Source organism: Mus caroli, unplaced genomic scaffold, assembly GCF_978045245.1.
Source record: "Mus caroli unplaced genomic scaffold, Mus_caroli_1 scaffold_19, whole genome shotgun sequence".
In the NCBI taxonomy this organism is placed as follows: Eukaryota; Metazoa; Chordata; class Mammalia; order Rodentia; family Muridae; genus Mus; species Mus caroli.
In genome coordinates this window covers 68,783,443-68,800,703 of record NW_028227274.1, presented here as the reverse complement: position 1 = coordinate 68,800,703, position 17,261 = coordinate 68,783,443, and the positions used below count along the sequence as shown (strand labels likewise).

At 40.7% G+C, this 17,261-nt stretch overlaps 1 protein-coding gene across 3 annotated transcripts in view; it reads right to left on the bottom strand.

Moving 5' to 3' along the window:
* Window positions 1-2,186: 2,186 nt before the first annotated feature.
* Window positions 2,187-17,261, bottom strand: part of Stard6 (StAR related lipid transfer domain containing 6) — a 20,888-nt gene continuing 5,813 nt past the window's right edge. For all 3 annotated transcript variants that reach the window (XM_021150404.3, XM_021150403.2, XM_021150405.2), the window contains exons 6-9: window positions 12,545-12,671; window positions 7,512-7,629; window positions 4,575-4,668; window positions 2,187-2,814 (exon numbers count right to left, since the gene is read on the bottom strand). In XM_021150404.3, the coding sequence (XP_021006063.1) occupies window positions 2,592-2,814; window positions 4,575-4,668; window positions 7,512-7,629; window positions 12,545-12,671 (562 nt within the window). In that variant the 3' untranslated portion in view covers window positions 2,187-2,591. The remainder of the gene's footprint in view (window positions 2,815-4,574; window positions 4,669-7,511; window positions 7,630-12,544; window positions 12,672-17,261) is intronic.

Here is a 17,261-nt window from a genome sequence, read left to right as displayed (position 1 = left end):
GAGAACTGTTCTGCAGAGATCTTCAAATTCATTTGGTCTATCACACCATTTCATTCAGGACCCCCCACCCCCACCCCATTTTCTTGCCTGGATGAGAGTGGAGTACTGAAGTCACAAACCAGTGCTGTGCTGGGATTAATCTTATCTCTAAGAATATTTGTTTTATAAAATTAAGTATGCCTATGTTCTATGCCTATCTATTTGGAACTGCCATGTGCTTCCGATGGGTTCTTGGCTAAGTCATTATGAAGTGACTTTTATCGTTTTTGATTATTGTCACTCTTGTCAGCAATTAAAGCCGTGATTATTTCCTAGTGTTCCTCATCACCTGGAACACGTTGTCCCATCCTTTCCCTCTTGGTCAGATGGTTTGAACGAGATGTCAGCCCTATATACTCCCAGGCATCTGAATATTCAGTCCCCAGTAGGGACACTGTGTCCCTGAAGAAGTATGTCACTTGGGATTGGACTTAAGTTTAAAAGCCTGTACCTTTCCCAGTGAGCCCCCTGCTTGCATGCTGTTGGTTCAGGATGTGAGCTCACTGCTGCTGCGCCAGCCAACCATGTTCTGCCTGCTCCACTATTCCCCACTGTGGTGGCGATGGTCTCAGAACTGGAAGCCCAAAGTAAACCCTCCTTTCTACACGGTGCTTTCTCTGCAGTGCTTTGGTTGTGGTGTTTTCAAGCTGATAGAACAGTAACTAGCGAGGTAGCGTCTCTACTTTATGATGGGGTGTGTGTGTCTCTCAGAACAGAAACGAGATCCTGCACTTGACCCATTACACCAGGGCCTTTCCACTGCAAAACTGGGAGCAATGATATTTAGAGCTATTATTGAGTATTATTTCCTCTCATTGTGTTGACTTTAGTGTTTGTAGTGTTTTCTTATCCTCTCGCTTCCCCAGTAGTTGAGGAGTGGTTTGTTTATCTCTGTTGAGATGTTTGTCTTTCCTGTTAGCCTGATACCCCTGGTGAGAGAGAGGCTGAGAGCTGCCAGTGCTCACTTCTCCAGTGGAGCAGCCTTGAGCTGAGGAAGGCTGAAGGCTGTGGGAACGGGAGCGTTTATTCCCTTCTGCCTGAAATGTGACCCAGTTTCTCTGTGTGACAGCGCTCAATCCTATCACTGTTTTAAAACTTTCTGCCACTCTGGAAAGTGTGCTGACACCTCAGCTTGAATGTTACTTGAATTTACCTAATGGCTAATGTTGCTTTTAATTACAGATTCCCTTTCAGTGCATTGGCCTTGGCTACTTTTTAACTGGATTGTTTTTACATTATATGTTTTGAAAGCTCCTTGTATATTTTAGGAAAGAGTTCTTTGTCAGAAATGTCTTGCACATATTTCCCCACCTGTCTTTTCATCTCCTTCCCAGGGACTCACAACGCGACTCACACAGCATGCACACTTAACTTTGTGGTCACTTTCCTTTGTAAGACTCGTGCTCAGCTGTGGGTTATGTGTAGTTTCTAGGATGTCATGTCTGCGTGTTCAAGTTCCATTGTTAGTTCATTATTACAGATGGTTGTTAGGAATGGCACATGACTAGGTGAAGGCCTCTTGCTATCCAAGTGCTCCAATATCGTTTGTTGGGCAGGTGTCTGTCCTCTGCTGAAGCGCCTTTGACTCTCTGTCACTATGAAGTATGATTCCACATGTCTTTTGCTTTCTGAAGGGCCCCAGATCCTACGTTAGGGTCCCTTTAAGAAGGCGGCATCACTGTTGGCTGTAATTAGTGTAAGAGCTGGGTGGTGTTATCTCCTTAGAGAGCAGAACACTGACGACCCTCCTAGCAGGTGTATGTGGCAGTTCAGCTCCATGTCTGCCCTTGCTGATCCCTTCCGGGTGGCGGTGGACAAGTGACTTGCAGTGACGGAAGCAGAGTGACACCGGGCCTGTGACTTGCCACCTTGTTCCTCCTCATTGATACACAGGGGAGAGGTGTATGTCTTCAGATAAACATCACTGGCTGTTCACTGGAGTGGAACTCTTATTGTTTTCTGATGCTAAAGATGGAATCCAGGCTCTTTAAATGTTAGGCAATTATTCTACCACTAAGCTGTACTCTGAGTTCCCTAGTGGAAATCTTTGAATTTTTATGTTCACCTTTTCCATGATTCTCAATTTAAGTAGTAGATGAAGGAAAATAATTTAGAATGTATACTATAACCCATTTATTTATTTATTGGCATAGGGTCTCTCTGAGTAGCCCAGGCTAGTGTCATTGTGCTAGTCCTGTTTTAGCTTCTTCACTGCAGGGATTTCAGGTGCTTACCATCACTGCCAGATGAATATTTAATTAAGTTCTAATTAATGCTAACTACTGACTGTATGTCCTTCTTTAGGATCCGAAGGCAGAGCATGCTCAGATGGTCAAAGTGTATTAATGGCACATTATTTAATGTTATGTTAGCTTAAAAACTGTATTTAATTGACTTTTCTTGTCCAGTGAAGTTCTTATTTTGACAAAATATTTTAAGTCCTCTGTACAAGGTTAATGCCTAGAGACACTGAACAGACTTATTCCCGTTGGCTCAGGAGGACTCTGCAGTAACAAACTACACTTCCCAGTAGTCTGTGCTGTCTGAAATCTCTATGGTTTAATGGCAGAACGGCCTTCTTTCTTTTTGTGTACAGAGGAGTGCGAACTGTGCCGTGCACGTATGGGTGGGATTTTGTACGTCTTTATGCCATCTTTCACATTGAGGAAGAAGCTTACTAAGTTGGAAGGCATAGACTTTTCAATTACCGAGGCAGGCAATTTTCCTTTCATCTCTGTCTGGACAAAAATCACTAGCTTGGAATATGCTGGGTTTCTGTAAGTGAATGAAGAGGTACAAAAGGTAAAGCAGTCTTCATCTGATCTCATGAGATGGCAAGTTTATAGAGGGCGAGATTCTTAAATCAAGGCTCTTTGGCACTTTCTACAGTGCATATGACAAGACAGATAGATAACTCAAGGAGGGAAATGGAGAGTGGCCTGAGGTCAAATCCTTATCAAACATTAAGTAGTCAGAGTATATATTGAAGTTTGACATCCTGATACAATATTAAGTAGTCACAGTGTCCATTGAAGCTGTAGTTTAAGCGCCTCCTCCCTTTGTTATTTGATCCTTTGAGCAGATACACAACCCTCAGAATACAGCAGACCTTTGCTTTTCTCTGCACACCTGATCTGATCATGTTTATGTGGCATTTGTGCAGCACTTTGCTATATGTAAATTATGTTCTTAATAAGAAATATAATATCTACTTCTTAAAATAAATAAACAGGGAAATAAAAAGTTATATAATATGTTCTTACTATATATGCACTTTTTAGGGAACTATATTTAATTTTCCCTTTTATTATAAACATAGATCCTTTTTTCATAATATAGGTCCTGATTCTATTTTCCACTCTCTCGACTCCTCCCAGTGCCCCCACCTCCTCTCCTGTTTGAATCTATTCCCTTTTCCATTTCTCACGAGCAAAGAACAGGTTTCTAGGGGACAATGAAATAAAATAAAACAAAATATATTAGGAACACAGGACTAAAGCTACAAACACATTTTCTCTCTTACAAATTTATATTTTACCATCCCAAATCTTATGTTCACTTTATATATCAATATTGATTTAATAAGAAATAACAGCATAAATTAAAATTAATAAATGTGTGGTGATATATATGCATCTATGCATATCCTCCACTTCAATGCATGTGTACTTTTACTGAGCCTATTTATCTTTTGACCACCTGTTGGCAGCACCTCTAATCTGACTTTGGCAGTTTTTATCTGAATATTCCTATTGGATGTTTCATTTTGTGGATATTTTATAAAGCAGGTGAACCCATGGAAATAATTCTCTCAGGATAAAAATATTCATGGTTTAGAAATGCGGGCTGTATTTTCAGGGAATTTTATTTTATTTTTTAATTACAATTTTTATTTTGTTTTATAACTGTTTATGAAAATAAGGAGTACCATATCTCTATCATTTCTACTTATCATTATCTATCCCTATCTAGCTCCTCTGATGTCCTCCCCGCTTCCACCACTTCTCAAATGCATGGCCTCTTCTTTGATTATTACATGTGCGCACACACACACAGCCTAAGGTACACTTAGGGCTTCTCATATATGCATGGTTAAAAAATCCTTCACCATGGAGAAATATAAACATTACGGGAGGATTCATTAGGGGAAAACATTTGTGTGTTTCATTATGCCCAGAAACTTCGAATATATTTTTATTCTTTTTGTTGTTGTTGTTGTTGTTTTGAGACAGGGTTTCTCTGTGTAGCCCTGGCTGTCCTGGAACTCACTCTGTAGACTAGGCTGGCCTTGAACTTGGAAATCCACCTGCCTCTGCCTCCCAAGTGCTGGGATTAAAGCCATGCACCACCACTGCTGGGCATATTTTTATTCTTATATTTAAGACAAAAATATAAAAAAGTTATTTTTAAAATTGCTCTTAGGGTAAGTTTTTCTCTTCCAACAAAATATATTGGTACATATTTCTATTGGTGAGTGAAGTAAATCATATGTTGAAGTTAAAAATCTTGTTAAAATAAACAAAAATAATACTTACTCCTTCAGAGGTGAACACACATAGCCAGAGGGATGATTAAAGCCACGGATATAAGTCGAAGTTGGAGCATATCCTGGGAAGTCCACACTTTTAGCTGTGATTTAAAAAGTTGAAGTGAGACCCAATCACAAAGACAAAAAAAAAAAACAAAAACAAAAACAAAAAACCAAAAAACCCCTCTATTTCTAGAAGCATAATTTTAAGATATAAGATAGCATTTGGTCTTAATGTTAATACTGGTTTCACAGTGTACTAGTATAAATACTAGTATAAATCTGTACTAGTATTCCTAAAGATGCTTGTATATTTTCATACAAGGAAGCGTCTTTAAAAAAAGTTTCATTTCATTATTTCTGAGATTTGAAACAAAAGGGCTAAGGATAGAGAGATTGTATTACTGAGTCGGGGGCTCACTGATTGTGGTTAGTACTTTTATTCTCCACAAAACAGCTGTCTGCTGAGACACATTAAATGCCCTCTTCTCTTAATTCCATGTGCTAATTTCAAAGGGTAATTAAAACTTAGGAGAATTTGCCTTGGTAATTAATTATGCTGCAAGATATATGTGCAGCAGTGAAAAGAGGGAGCTGATTGTGATCATGGTGATGATAATTATATATTTTCTAAAAATAGTTTGAGAGAATATGTCAGACCAGAGGATATAGATTTTCCTAAAAGCTTGTAGCAAAGTCTAGGCGAAAGGCACAGTGAAGCCTAGGTGCAGAGGGCGATGTGGTTGGATGAATATTTCATTTTTGAACCACTTTCCAAACAGAGACTCGTATATTGGCATGATGGTATTGCCTGGAGCACTAATAAGGTAGTTTTCCTTTTAAAATGTGGAGGTTATAATTCTCTTTCCTTTAAAAAAAACTTAACTGTTTACCAAAAATATGACACTTTAGTGTGGCATGACTTTGAAAACCAGAAATACAGGACTTTAAAATCTAGTATCTTATTAGATATGTCAATCAATGTTTTCACAGCTTAATTTCTGGAACGTCAGCTTTATCCTCAGTGAGACCACATACAAAGTATCTAGCTCAAAGCCAGGTGCAGAGTGAGGTTTAAAACCACTAAGAAAACTGACTATTCATTGAAAATTTACTCACTGGAAATTTCTTACAGAAAAGTTAGCTTTGTTGCTTAAAAAAATGAATGGTTATTTCTAGTTGCTAGTTTAAGCTTATATCATGCTTTATTATTTTTTGAGACAGGATCTCAATATGTAGTCCTGGTTGGCTTGGAACTCACTATGTAGACAAGCCTCAAGTTTGTAGAGATCCACCTTCCTCTGCCTCCTAAGTGCTGGGATCAAAGCCATGCTCAATCATGCCCAACCTGACATATTCTCATTTCTTTACTTATTTTGCTATGCTGGGATGGAGCCTAGAGTCTCAAGTGACTATAACAGAAGTGTCACTGAGCTAAAACCACAGCTGCTATTTTACCTCCTTTCTGACTTAGCAATAAAAGTCTCAAATGGCTTGCTTTCAAAATATGGAAAATTATAGATCTACAATTCTGGAAAGGCAAAGATGTATACAGTAGGCTCTGAAAGCATTTTATGTACTGTAACTCTGAAAACAATGGTTAAGATATGTATAGACAGAGAACTTCCATTTTTAGTGGTCTGCTGTGAGACCCAGAGAACTGGCTTTGAGTAACAGGGCTGTGAAGTTTTGTCCATGAAAGAGAACACTGGCATCATCTCCTATTAAGATATTACATCCCATGGGAAGTAATGACACAGCCTCACTGTCTACCCCTGAGTGGCACACAGGAGAGGAAGCATTCTGATAGAAATTATAAGATTAAATCAAATTCAAGAGGAAGACTGGGGTCCTCACCACCACCCTGTTAAAGGACTTTTAACATGATCTTTAGCTTTCAGAGTCTAAACTCTTCTGGTGTGAGCTTTGAGTCAGAAACACAAGTTAGCAAATGATGATCATTTGCATCTCCCAGAGTCACATTATTGCATCTCACAGAGTCACATTATTGCATCTCACAGAGTCACATTATTGCAGAGCAGGGGAGGGTTATAGCAAAACTTGCATTCCCTAGAAGAGATATAAGCATGCTTAAGGAATGACCCATCCAGCACTGTTTATTCAATATTTTTATATTTTATACTCCTTAGTATAAGAATTAATATATATGCCTCTTTTAAATAAGCCAAGTGTAAAGTTATATGTAAAAGCTAGCTTTGTTGCATAGAATTACAAATGCACACACTGAAATTTTAGCTCACGCTCATCTTCCTCTATTTCATTCACAGTTCATCCTGCAAAAGTGCAGGAGGAACTTTCCTAAACAGCACCTCAGGGGGTGGGTGACATACCTGGCCTGGGTATGGGACACTCGGGGTGGGTGACATACCTGGCCTGGGTATGGGACACTCAGGGGGCGGGTGACATACCTGGCCTGGGTATGGGACACTCAGGGGGCGGGTGACATACCTGGCCTGGGTATGGGACACTCAGGGGGCAGGTGACATACCTGGCCTGGGTATGGGACACTCAGGGGGCAGGTGACATACCTGGCCTGGGTATGGGACACTCAGGGGGCAGGTGACATACCTGGCCTGGGTATGGGACACTCAGGGGGCAGGTGACATACCTGGCCTGGGTATGGGACACTCAGGGGGCAGGTGACATACCTGGCCTGGGTATGGGACACTCAGGGGGCAGGTGACATACCTGGCCTGGGTATGGGACACTCAGGGGGCAGGTGACATACCTGGCCTGGGTATGGGACACTCAGGGGGTAGGTGACATACCTGGCCTGGGTATGGGACACAAGGTTTTTGGTTGCACTGAACAAACATGAATTGCAACATAGTTTCTTCTAAACTATTAACACTAATTATTAAAGGCAAACATTTTTTAATGATACATAGTAATTCTAAAACGTGGGCAAAACATTTCAACTTACTGCTGATAATGTCCATGTTCCTTTCATAGTGCTTAATGTGTACTAAGTCGATAAAGTCTCTCGGGGAAATTGAGCCCATGGCAAAACTTTGTGTAATGGTGTGGCATATAAGTGTGTCCTGCAACAAATCAAAACCATAAAGATTGCAAGAATTACTTAATGCGAATGATGTATTGTTCCCCAAAGAACTTCATCATGGATGTTTAGCCTGTCTTGAGAAAATAAAGATAAGGTTTTTAAAAAAGTGTTAAGCCAGTATCACCAAGTCAACTTGCATTTTTAGTGGTAAAGAACATTAGAGTCACAAATATGAGTGCAAAACAGTCTGCAAAGAGTAAAAAGACCAAGTACTCTATTTGTAGATGGGGAAGACAAGCCTCCTGAGGTGAGATCATACGCACAGCTAGAAAGTAGTTAGAACACAGGGTTTCTGATTTTCACACAGCCCTATATTGTCTATGTTAGGTAGGTAAAATAAATCTGAAAAATACATTGATTTGGAACTTTATAGCATAAGGTCTAAAATTAAAGAGCAGTGTTAAAACCATCTGATGAAACTGGATTTAGAATGGCTTAACTTCCAACTCTGTGCCTTCAGGGAAGATTTCCCAGAGTCCAGCAGCCATACGCACTAAAAGGACCCAATCTCTTTCAGTGATTTCAGCTTTCTGCTGGCCTGTGTTGTAAGACAGCCTTTTCCTGGAGACACCAATACCGGTCTGCTCATCCCAGAAAGGGAGCCCGTGGCATTCCAATGTAAGGATACAGCAAAAGTCCAATTTGACGAGCCAATGTGTTTTATTAGGGTTACTTCCAAGAATATGGGCGAGAGGCCACTCACTTACTGGAGCAGAAATAACTCAGGACAGCTACTGCACTGCCAAAGCCACCCCAGCAAGGGCAACAGCTCATCAAGCTGTAAACCTAGAGCTTACTGCGCAGCCTGCGGAGAGCTCAGAGTTTTGAGAGAGTCCTTTCCAGGTAGCTCCGTTTATCTGTCTCTTCCACGAAGCTCAGCTGGTCCTTGTTTCTTCAAAATAGTTGGGCAGTTCTCTGCCTGCTTATCTGAGTGGCTCTCAGCAGTCTTTCCTAGTCACATACTTACGAGGAAGGAGGAGCCTAGTGAATCTGGTGAGTTTCAGGGACTTCCTGAAACTAGTTTGAGTTGCTTAACTCACTTCCCTCTAGAATATTCTGTTGTTTTACTTCCTTGTAAAGATCTTGCCATAAAATATTATTCCCCTTTATATCCTATGCCTCAAGAAATTTCCCTCCAAGATGGGAGAGTTTAACTTGGAGAAGACTGCTATAAAACACAAGCTTGCCTTCCACAGCCTCTGCTTAATCTATTCTCATGTTGCCCTGTGTACTCCGTCCTCTTCTTCTAGTCCATGATTCATGATATTTACCTCACTTGCCCACTGTATTATACATATGTCTCTAAGAGTAACAATTTTTCCCTCATTCGTGGACTGCACAACAGGCACATAACACCCTTGGGGGTGACATAATAAAATATGAACAGGAAGGTGAAATAATGTCCTTCAGCGGGACTATGGAACCCTGACTAGAAGGGACAGGAACTGGGGACAAATCCTAGTTCTTCTCACATATTTGCCCTAGGAGTCTTGGGCAAGTCACATGACCCCAGTCTGCTTTTTAAGTCTGCTAATGTCAAATGTAGCATTTTTTTTTTTCTACCGACTGGCAAGAAGAGCAGGCATTTCTAAAGTGCTAACTGACCCTATGATCGGTGCTACACAACAGTGATAGAAAAAGCCTCACAACTGTGCTTTTCTTAGTGAGGCACATTGCTTCTCAAACTGACTGCTCAAATATTGAAAAGATCACGGTATGATTTAGTCTTATTTTGTATTTTGAGAATAGGAACACAAGCACTCTACAGATCCTATGGATCTATCTTTCAGGGATTCCCTACAATCTCTTTCTCTCTAGGCTTTAAGATAAGTTTAATAAAAACAGGTAAAATTACAGAGGCCTAATTATGTAATGTGAGAAACATGCACGTAAGGTGTTTGCTTTTTTTTTTTTTTTGCTTATTTTAAAGACTCAAAGATCCAAAGATCCAGTGATCTAGAAGTTTATAAAAATACTGTGTTATCAAATCATGAAAATTAGTCATACTTCTCCATTGCTGTATACTACTCCTTTTTATGTTAACATTAGTTAAAACCTAGCAAAAGTATTTTTCCTCTTTGTTTTGCAGTGCCTGGGCCTGATGCATGACAGGCCCGAGCTGTGCTCTGAGCTACATCTCTACCCACCGACCTAGAGCTCATTTTAGGAAAAGTTGCCATATGTAGCCTAGACTGGCCTAGATGCACCATGAAGCCCAGGCTAGCCACCAGAGCAAGTCCTCAGCCTTCCAGAGCACTCAGTGTTGGCTAGTTTTTGTAGTTTACATATGATAAGTTCATCCATTTAAAAATCCATAGTTGTAGAGTTTTCTAAAATCTGTTTAGTTGTCTAACCTTCACCAGAATCCTGTGAGAACTCATTTTTGGTTCCTTCTTCCTCCATAGTCCAGCCTGTTGTCTCCATCTCGAGACTGTGTTTTCAGTTCTATGATTCCTCATGCTTCCCCGAGTGCAAACCACCCAAGACCCATTTAGATTGCTCCCATCGCTCCGTAACCATTCGCACCAATTTCATCCTTTTTTCCTCTTCAATTGTGACGGAAAATTTTGTTGGCCATTCTAATCTAATTTAGCATCTGTGGTCTTTCAGATTCTGCTCCTCTGGACTTTAATGTTTCCACTGAAATGTCAGCTGTTATTCTTATAGAACTACCTTTGCATGTAATTTGAGTTTTCTCACTGTGTTGAATACACTTCTTTCTCTGCCCCAGGGCACTTAATGCTTTAATTGTAATACTCTAGGGGGTGTTTCTTTTCTGGTTCTACTTAATGTTCTATATGCCTCTTGAATTTGATAGCCATCTCTTTAGTTAGACTTGGGAAATTTTCTTTTATGACTTCACTAAAAGTATTTTCAAGGCCTTTGACACAGAATTCTCCTATTGTGCCCATAATTTGAGGGAGACCTCAAACATCCACTTACACTTAAATATTATTTTTCAACTGAGTGATTCAACTTTTCTACCTTACCCCCAGGCTCTGCTGTTCTGTCTTCTGAATGATACAGTCTAGGTTTTTAATTGAGTATTCACTTTTAGTCTCATATCTTCATGACTTGACTTTGCCTTAATGTTTCTATATCTTTATTGAAATGTTTAAAACCCTGTATTGGCTTCGTCTTAATCAGATGTTTGTTTTGTTTTCTTGAACTTCATTGAAGAGTTGTTTCTGTCTTTAAATCCTTTCTGGTGTTTCTATCCTTACGGAATGCTTTGAATGTACTAATAATTCTCTTATGTTTTGTTGAGATTTTGCTTTTGTTGTTTGCATCGGGAACCATTACTACAGGATTGGTGATCTTTAGATAAGACATGTAATCTTGTTTTTCATTTTGTTTGACTATTTACATTAGGATTGTACATATTTTAAAATATAGACTTCTTAATGAGCTTGCATGTCATGCAAGTCACAAAAATGTCCTCTGTATGGGTTTTAGTATGTGTGCTGCCATAAAATCTTTCATTAGCTCCTACTTTGTCCAGAGTCTTTCAAAAATGTTCTGCTTTGTGTATGTGTGTGTGTGTTGTTTACAACAATGCATGTGTGGAGGCTAAAGGATAACTTTGGCTGTCGACTCTTGAAATCCTCTTTGTTGTGTGTTACGGTATATACAGGCTAGCTGGCCCATGAGTTCTGGAACTTCTCTTCTCACTTTTCATCTCCTCTGCGGGAGTGCAGGGGTTACCATTGCTACTTTGCTCCCCACCCCTGCCTCTCTCTCTATGTAACATGGCTTCTTGGAAATATTTCTCAGATCCTTATAATTGCATGGCTGTCACCCATGCAGCTACCTCTGCAGTCCGTCTTTAATTTTTAGCAGTTCTTCTGAAGTCCTGTGGTCCATAGCGACATGTATATGCTTTCTTTTCTTTTTTTTTTTTTTTTTTTTTGGTTTTTCGAGACAGGGTTTTTCTGTATAGCCCTGGCTGTCCTGGAACTCACTTTGTAGACCAGGCTGGCCTCGAACTCAGAAATCCGCCTGCCTCTGCCTCCTGAGTGCTGGGATTAAAGGCGTGCGCCACCACGCCCGGCATGTATATGCTTTCTAATGCCATGTTCATAACCTAAACTGCCAGGATACTTGCAGTCACAGTGTCAGGGAGGCAGGAGAATCTTCAGTTGCAGGCCAGTATGGGAAGTGTAGTGAGCACTGGGACCATGTGGACTTCTTAAAATCCAAAATGGCAGCAACGAATCCCCCAAAGCCATGGCTGGAGAGACAGTTCAGTGAGTCATAGCACATACTACTCCTGCAGCAGACCCAAGTTCTGGTCCCAGAACACTTATCAGACAGCCCACTAACTATAGCTCCATGGGGAGTCTATGCCTCTGGCCTCCTGAGCAGCTGCACTTGTGTGCACACCATTCTTCCAGTATGATTTTGGACTCCTTTCAACATGGCGTGTTTACATTTGTTTCCATGTAATACATGTGGAGAGCTAAGTGTAATTCCCCCATGGCGTAAGAACAGATCGACAAGAGCCTAGCATGTTAGGAATATGATACTTATTCACAAATAGAACAAAGCTAATTGGCATCAAACTCATTACTATTAAAAATTGATATTTTAAGGCTTTTATAATATTTTAGGTAGGTGTAGTGGTCCATGCTTAAAATTCGATCACTCAGAAAACAAAGGTTGACAGCAACCTGGCCAACTAGGTGAGATCTGGCTTAAACTGAATTTTAATGAAAGCAGTGGTGTACATTGTGTGGGGGCATTCAGTGATATAGTGTTTGCTTACCATGGGAATGGGCCTTGCTTCAGTCCCTAACCCTCTCATTAAAAAAGACTATTATTCAGTTTTTAATAAGCTAAGACATCAAAATAGAGTAACATAGTAAACAGTTATTTACTATTAAATAGAAAATTACCGAATCAATCTTGTGTATCACATTGAACCCTTTCAATGATTTGTCCCATGAGACTCTGTGATCATGTTTGAAGAGGAAGTCAGCGAGATGAGCTGCTGATTCTGGGATTATTCCTTCAACGCGGTATCTATGGTTACCAAAGGAAAGAAAGTTTAAAGTTTTAGCTTAAGCGGGAAACATACTGGTATTGAAATTAAAAATAGCAAAGAACAGTGAAGCAATTGAGTATCCCATATCTAAAAGACTTGGGACGAAAAATGTTTTTTATTTTGGATTCTTTTGAGTATTTGCATACATACACACACACACACACACACACACAGACAGACCTTGGTTATGAGATCTAAGTCTAAGCACAAAATTCATTTGTTTGTTTGTTTTCTTGAGACAGGGTTTCTCTGTGTAGCCCTGCCTGTCCTGGAACTCACTCTGTAGACCAGGCTGGCCTTGAACTCAGAAATCCGCCTGCCTCTGCCTCCCGAGTGCTGGGATTAAAGGCGTGTGCCACCATGCCCGGCTCCACAATATTCATTTGTATTTCAAAATCTTTATATGTGTATTCTAAAGGGACTTCTTTACAGCATTTTACACTTTTATTCAGTGCCCTCCACAGACTGGGAACCAGCACGGCTTATTTACATAACCAGTCAGTCACAATTTCAAAGTTTACTTCTATAGTCAGGCCTGGTGGTACAGGCCTGTGAGCTCAGCTAGTTGGGGCTGAGCAGTAGGGGGAATCATGATATATAATTTCTGTCTAGGCCAGAAGGCGAGTTCTAGACCAGACTGGGCAATTTAGTGCAATCCTATCTCAAAAAGTATAAAGATAGTTTTGGGATGTAGCTCATTGGTAGAAAACTTTCCCAGCACATGTTAGGCCCTGGTGTGTCTGTGCTGTGATTACATTTTTATAGACAATAACTTGTAAATTTTGCATGTTGTTATCTACCAAGAAATTAATGTATCAGGAGAAAAATGGATCCAAATCTAATCTTCGCTGTTTGCCAGCTGAAGCGCTTCCTTCTCCAGCCTCCCCAATGCTCAAGCTACAAGTACAGGCATGTACGCTCGCACCTGACTAGCTTCCATGATTTGCTCAGAGAAGGAATCCTTCAGACAACTTCCTGTGTATATTAAGTTTCCTTCAGAAGCTTAGTGGGTTCCAGTCCCCTTTATGAGATATTCTGAGATTCCTTAATATAAGGTTAACCTCTTTCATTGTGAAAGAACATTTTGAAGGTGGGGGGAGGGAAGGAGGGAGGAAGGGAGAGAGGCTGAGACTGCCTGACTGACTGAGACTGTTTCTCAGTTTTAAGCTTGGGGAAAAATCAATCAAAATAATCACCATGTAGTGCAACAAAATGCAACAAGGTCAGACATGAACCGGTTACAATTGAAGTGCAGAATGTTTGTTCACAAGTTTGTCACACTGCCCCACACTGGCCTTTCCTTAACTCATGTCTCTCCGTGACAAGATCGTAAGCTCTGATGATAGAGACTTAACTTTTTCTGTTTCTAACCTATACCCAATAATACCTAATTATGCCTTTCATAAAGCAGTTTTTCTGAAATTATTTACTGATGGTGACTAACACCGTCTTTTAATAGTCTTGCCAAGTGATGTCAAAGGTAAACTATTTAAGTGTATTTCACAGGATCTATTTTTCTACTCTCATGTCCTTGTGGACAGTGAGCCAAAGAATCCAAGCCCTTGCTGGAAGGCATGGTGAATGTGGGTACATTAGAAAGCACAGGGAAATGGGGGATAACAAGGAGGGTCATGTGTCACAGCTCTTTTGGGGAGATCTGGAAGTCTGTTTTATAATTATTTATAATAATATTGAACTGTTAGCATTATTGTTATACTTTTATTTGTGAATTAGAGATAGAAAAAAAATCTGTGAAACGTCCTAGTTTAAACCCAATTCCAGTTCTGAAAGAGTGCTATACCACTTACCACTGAGTAACTTTAACTGTTATGCCATAAATTATTTGTAAGGTAGAAGGCAGCACACGTAAACGATAGTTTTCAAACTGTCTCATGAATCCTGCGTGAGTGGTCCTTTATCGTCTCTGTTTATGCATGTGTGCCTGGATGAGTTTATGTGCACCATGCAAATGCTTAGAGACAGAAGACATGCGCTTTCTTAGAAAAGGGACAGAAAGACTCTTGTGAGCCACCTACCGGATGTGAGTGCTCAGTGCGTGTTGATTCGCTGGAAGAGCAGCAAGTGCTCCAACTGTGGCCATCTGTCCAGCCTTGTCATGATCCTGATAGGGAGCCTTTTAGGATTTACGGTTTGTGAAGATACTAAACCAGGATAAATTCTGTACTAACGTAGGGCTTTTCATCTGGGTCACCGTAACTTTATCCATTACGTTTGTTGTATGACGCTAAACTCTGACTACTGTTAGTTGTAAAATGTAGCAATATCTCATTTGTCTCCATTAGGGGCTTAAGAAAGGATTAAATGTGCTGATAGTGATCATCAATATAATCCACAGAATGGTAATAACTGATAGGGGAAGAAAAGAGCGTGGTACGGAAGCAGGAGATGTTACATCAGAAGAGGTGGACTCTGGTAGATGCTTTCTCTGGAATAATTATTCCACTCACACACGGGGTAGTTTTAGGATTCAGAAGAAATCATGACTAAGATAATACAAAGTCCTGGCATCTGAGAGTTTTTATTTCACTATTAAATATGTAGGTACCTTGGAGATCATCAACTCTATAGGCCTGTGCTCACCTGAAATGGGAAGGGGTAACACTATTTATAGTGTATACAGTTCTAAGTAATTGTATGTTGTATATGGGAAGTGAATTAAATTTTGTATGATGTAATGCCTGACATAACATAGAGGAATGTACTGTTGAGGGCAGGAAGGAAAGGGGTTCCAACCAAAGATGTGCCTTCTGGTGCATAAAACCAAGTCCTCATAAACTAACCACCAAAGGTCCTTTATGGGCAGCAAATTAGTCACAAGAAGCACAAATCCTAGTAAAATATATAGGTTACCCTTTTATATTGCAGTTACATTTATATAGCTAAAGCTCATATATTCACTAAGTAAGTATTTACCATGTGCCTAGGTGACATGTGGTGTTCTGTTATGGGTATACCACAAAACACAAGGGTGACTTATTTCTAGTCTCGTTCCTATCAAATTCCTGTTCATACCACTTCATACTCTAATGAGACATATATAATGAGTTAAAAAATACATTCCATATAGTGTCACCTGTTACAAGAGCGGAAGAGTTAAACAGGGGCTGGGTGTTCATGGGAGACATTTAGCCTGGTGGGCAGGAGGGAACTTGTGAAGAGGCCACAGTGAAGCTGGGAACTGGATGAGCAGAGCTGACATTAGCTTTTGAGAGATATGGGGAAATATGCCAAGCAAAAAAAGGATTATGAAGGCTCTGCAGGTTCAGTGCGGGGCATCTGAAGACAGACCGCTTGTGGATATAACACGGGGAGAAAGAGCAGGAAGTGATAGGTATGAGGGCCCGAGAGAGTGACTTAGAGGTCAGGATCAAGTGTTCGGGTCTTATTTTAGATACGAAAGAAATCCTTACAGGATTTACACAGGGGAGCGACAAATTCGGAATCATATCTCAGACTTTGCTTTGCAATGTAGCTGAGCAGGAAGAGAGAGCAGGGGCCATTCCCACAGTCTAGGGAGAGATACTGGCGACAGCAGGGTGACCTCGAGGAGCTAGTAAACACCCACCATTGTCTCTGTGCGTGTTTGGTCACACGGGGCTTCTATATGCATCCAAGCATGTAGATTCCATTGACCCTTCTTTAATCTGCTCTAAAAATACAGTCTCACAAAAAACAAAGTCCGTGGGCTGGCTTTGTCCTTGTGACCACAGAGGAAAGGATAGTAAGCACCGCAGTGCTCCTGGCCAGTGCTGCAGAACCAGCAGAGCTCAGCGAAGTGATGGAGGAGGGCATGCTAGTCTGAAAGTGGAGGCTCACAATCCTCCTCCCCTGCTACAGTCCAGAGTAGACAGTGATCAAACCCAGGCACCATGCACACACCAAGTGCAAGAGGAGACTAGAAGTTACCCCCTGAAATTCACTAGCAAATGTCAACCACTCAGCAGCCCAGGCTCACTGCTCCAAAAAACAATGCAGGGAATTAATCACACAAGTTGGTTGTTTGAAAAGAATAAAATTGACCAACATTTAGCCAAACTACCCAAAGAGCGATAAAATCTAAATTAATAAAATTAGTCAAAACATAAACTTGAAATTTTAAGTAGATGGCGCTGGAAAAGCAGCAAGCAGAATATAGCCTGCAGAAGACTCTCTCTTGCCTCGCACACGAATCAATTCAAACTCGATCAAAAACCTTCATGTAAGACATGAAACTCTGCAAGTGGCCGAGGAAAATACTCCAGGACACAGGCACAGGAGACAGACTGCTGACTGGAACCCTAGCAGCAGAGCAAAAGACCCTAAGAGTTGACACGCAGTGACAATGCGTCTCGCCTGCACAGCAATGGAAAGGTGCACAGCGGCCCACGGACTGGGAGAATCTCGCCCAGCTATACTTCAAACTGTTAATACCCAGGCTCTATAAGCAATTGCCCAAATTAAACACCAAAACCTTTCCTGCCAGTCAATAACCATGCCAACAAACAGAACAGACATCTTTCCTAGGAAGAAATACCAATAGACAACAAACCAGGTGAAGTGTGGAACGA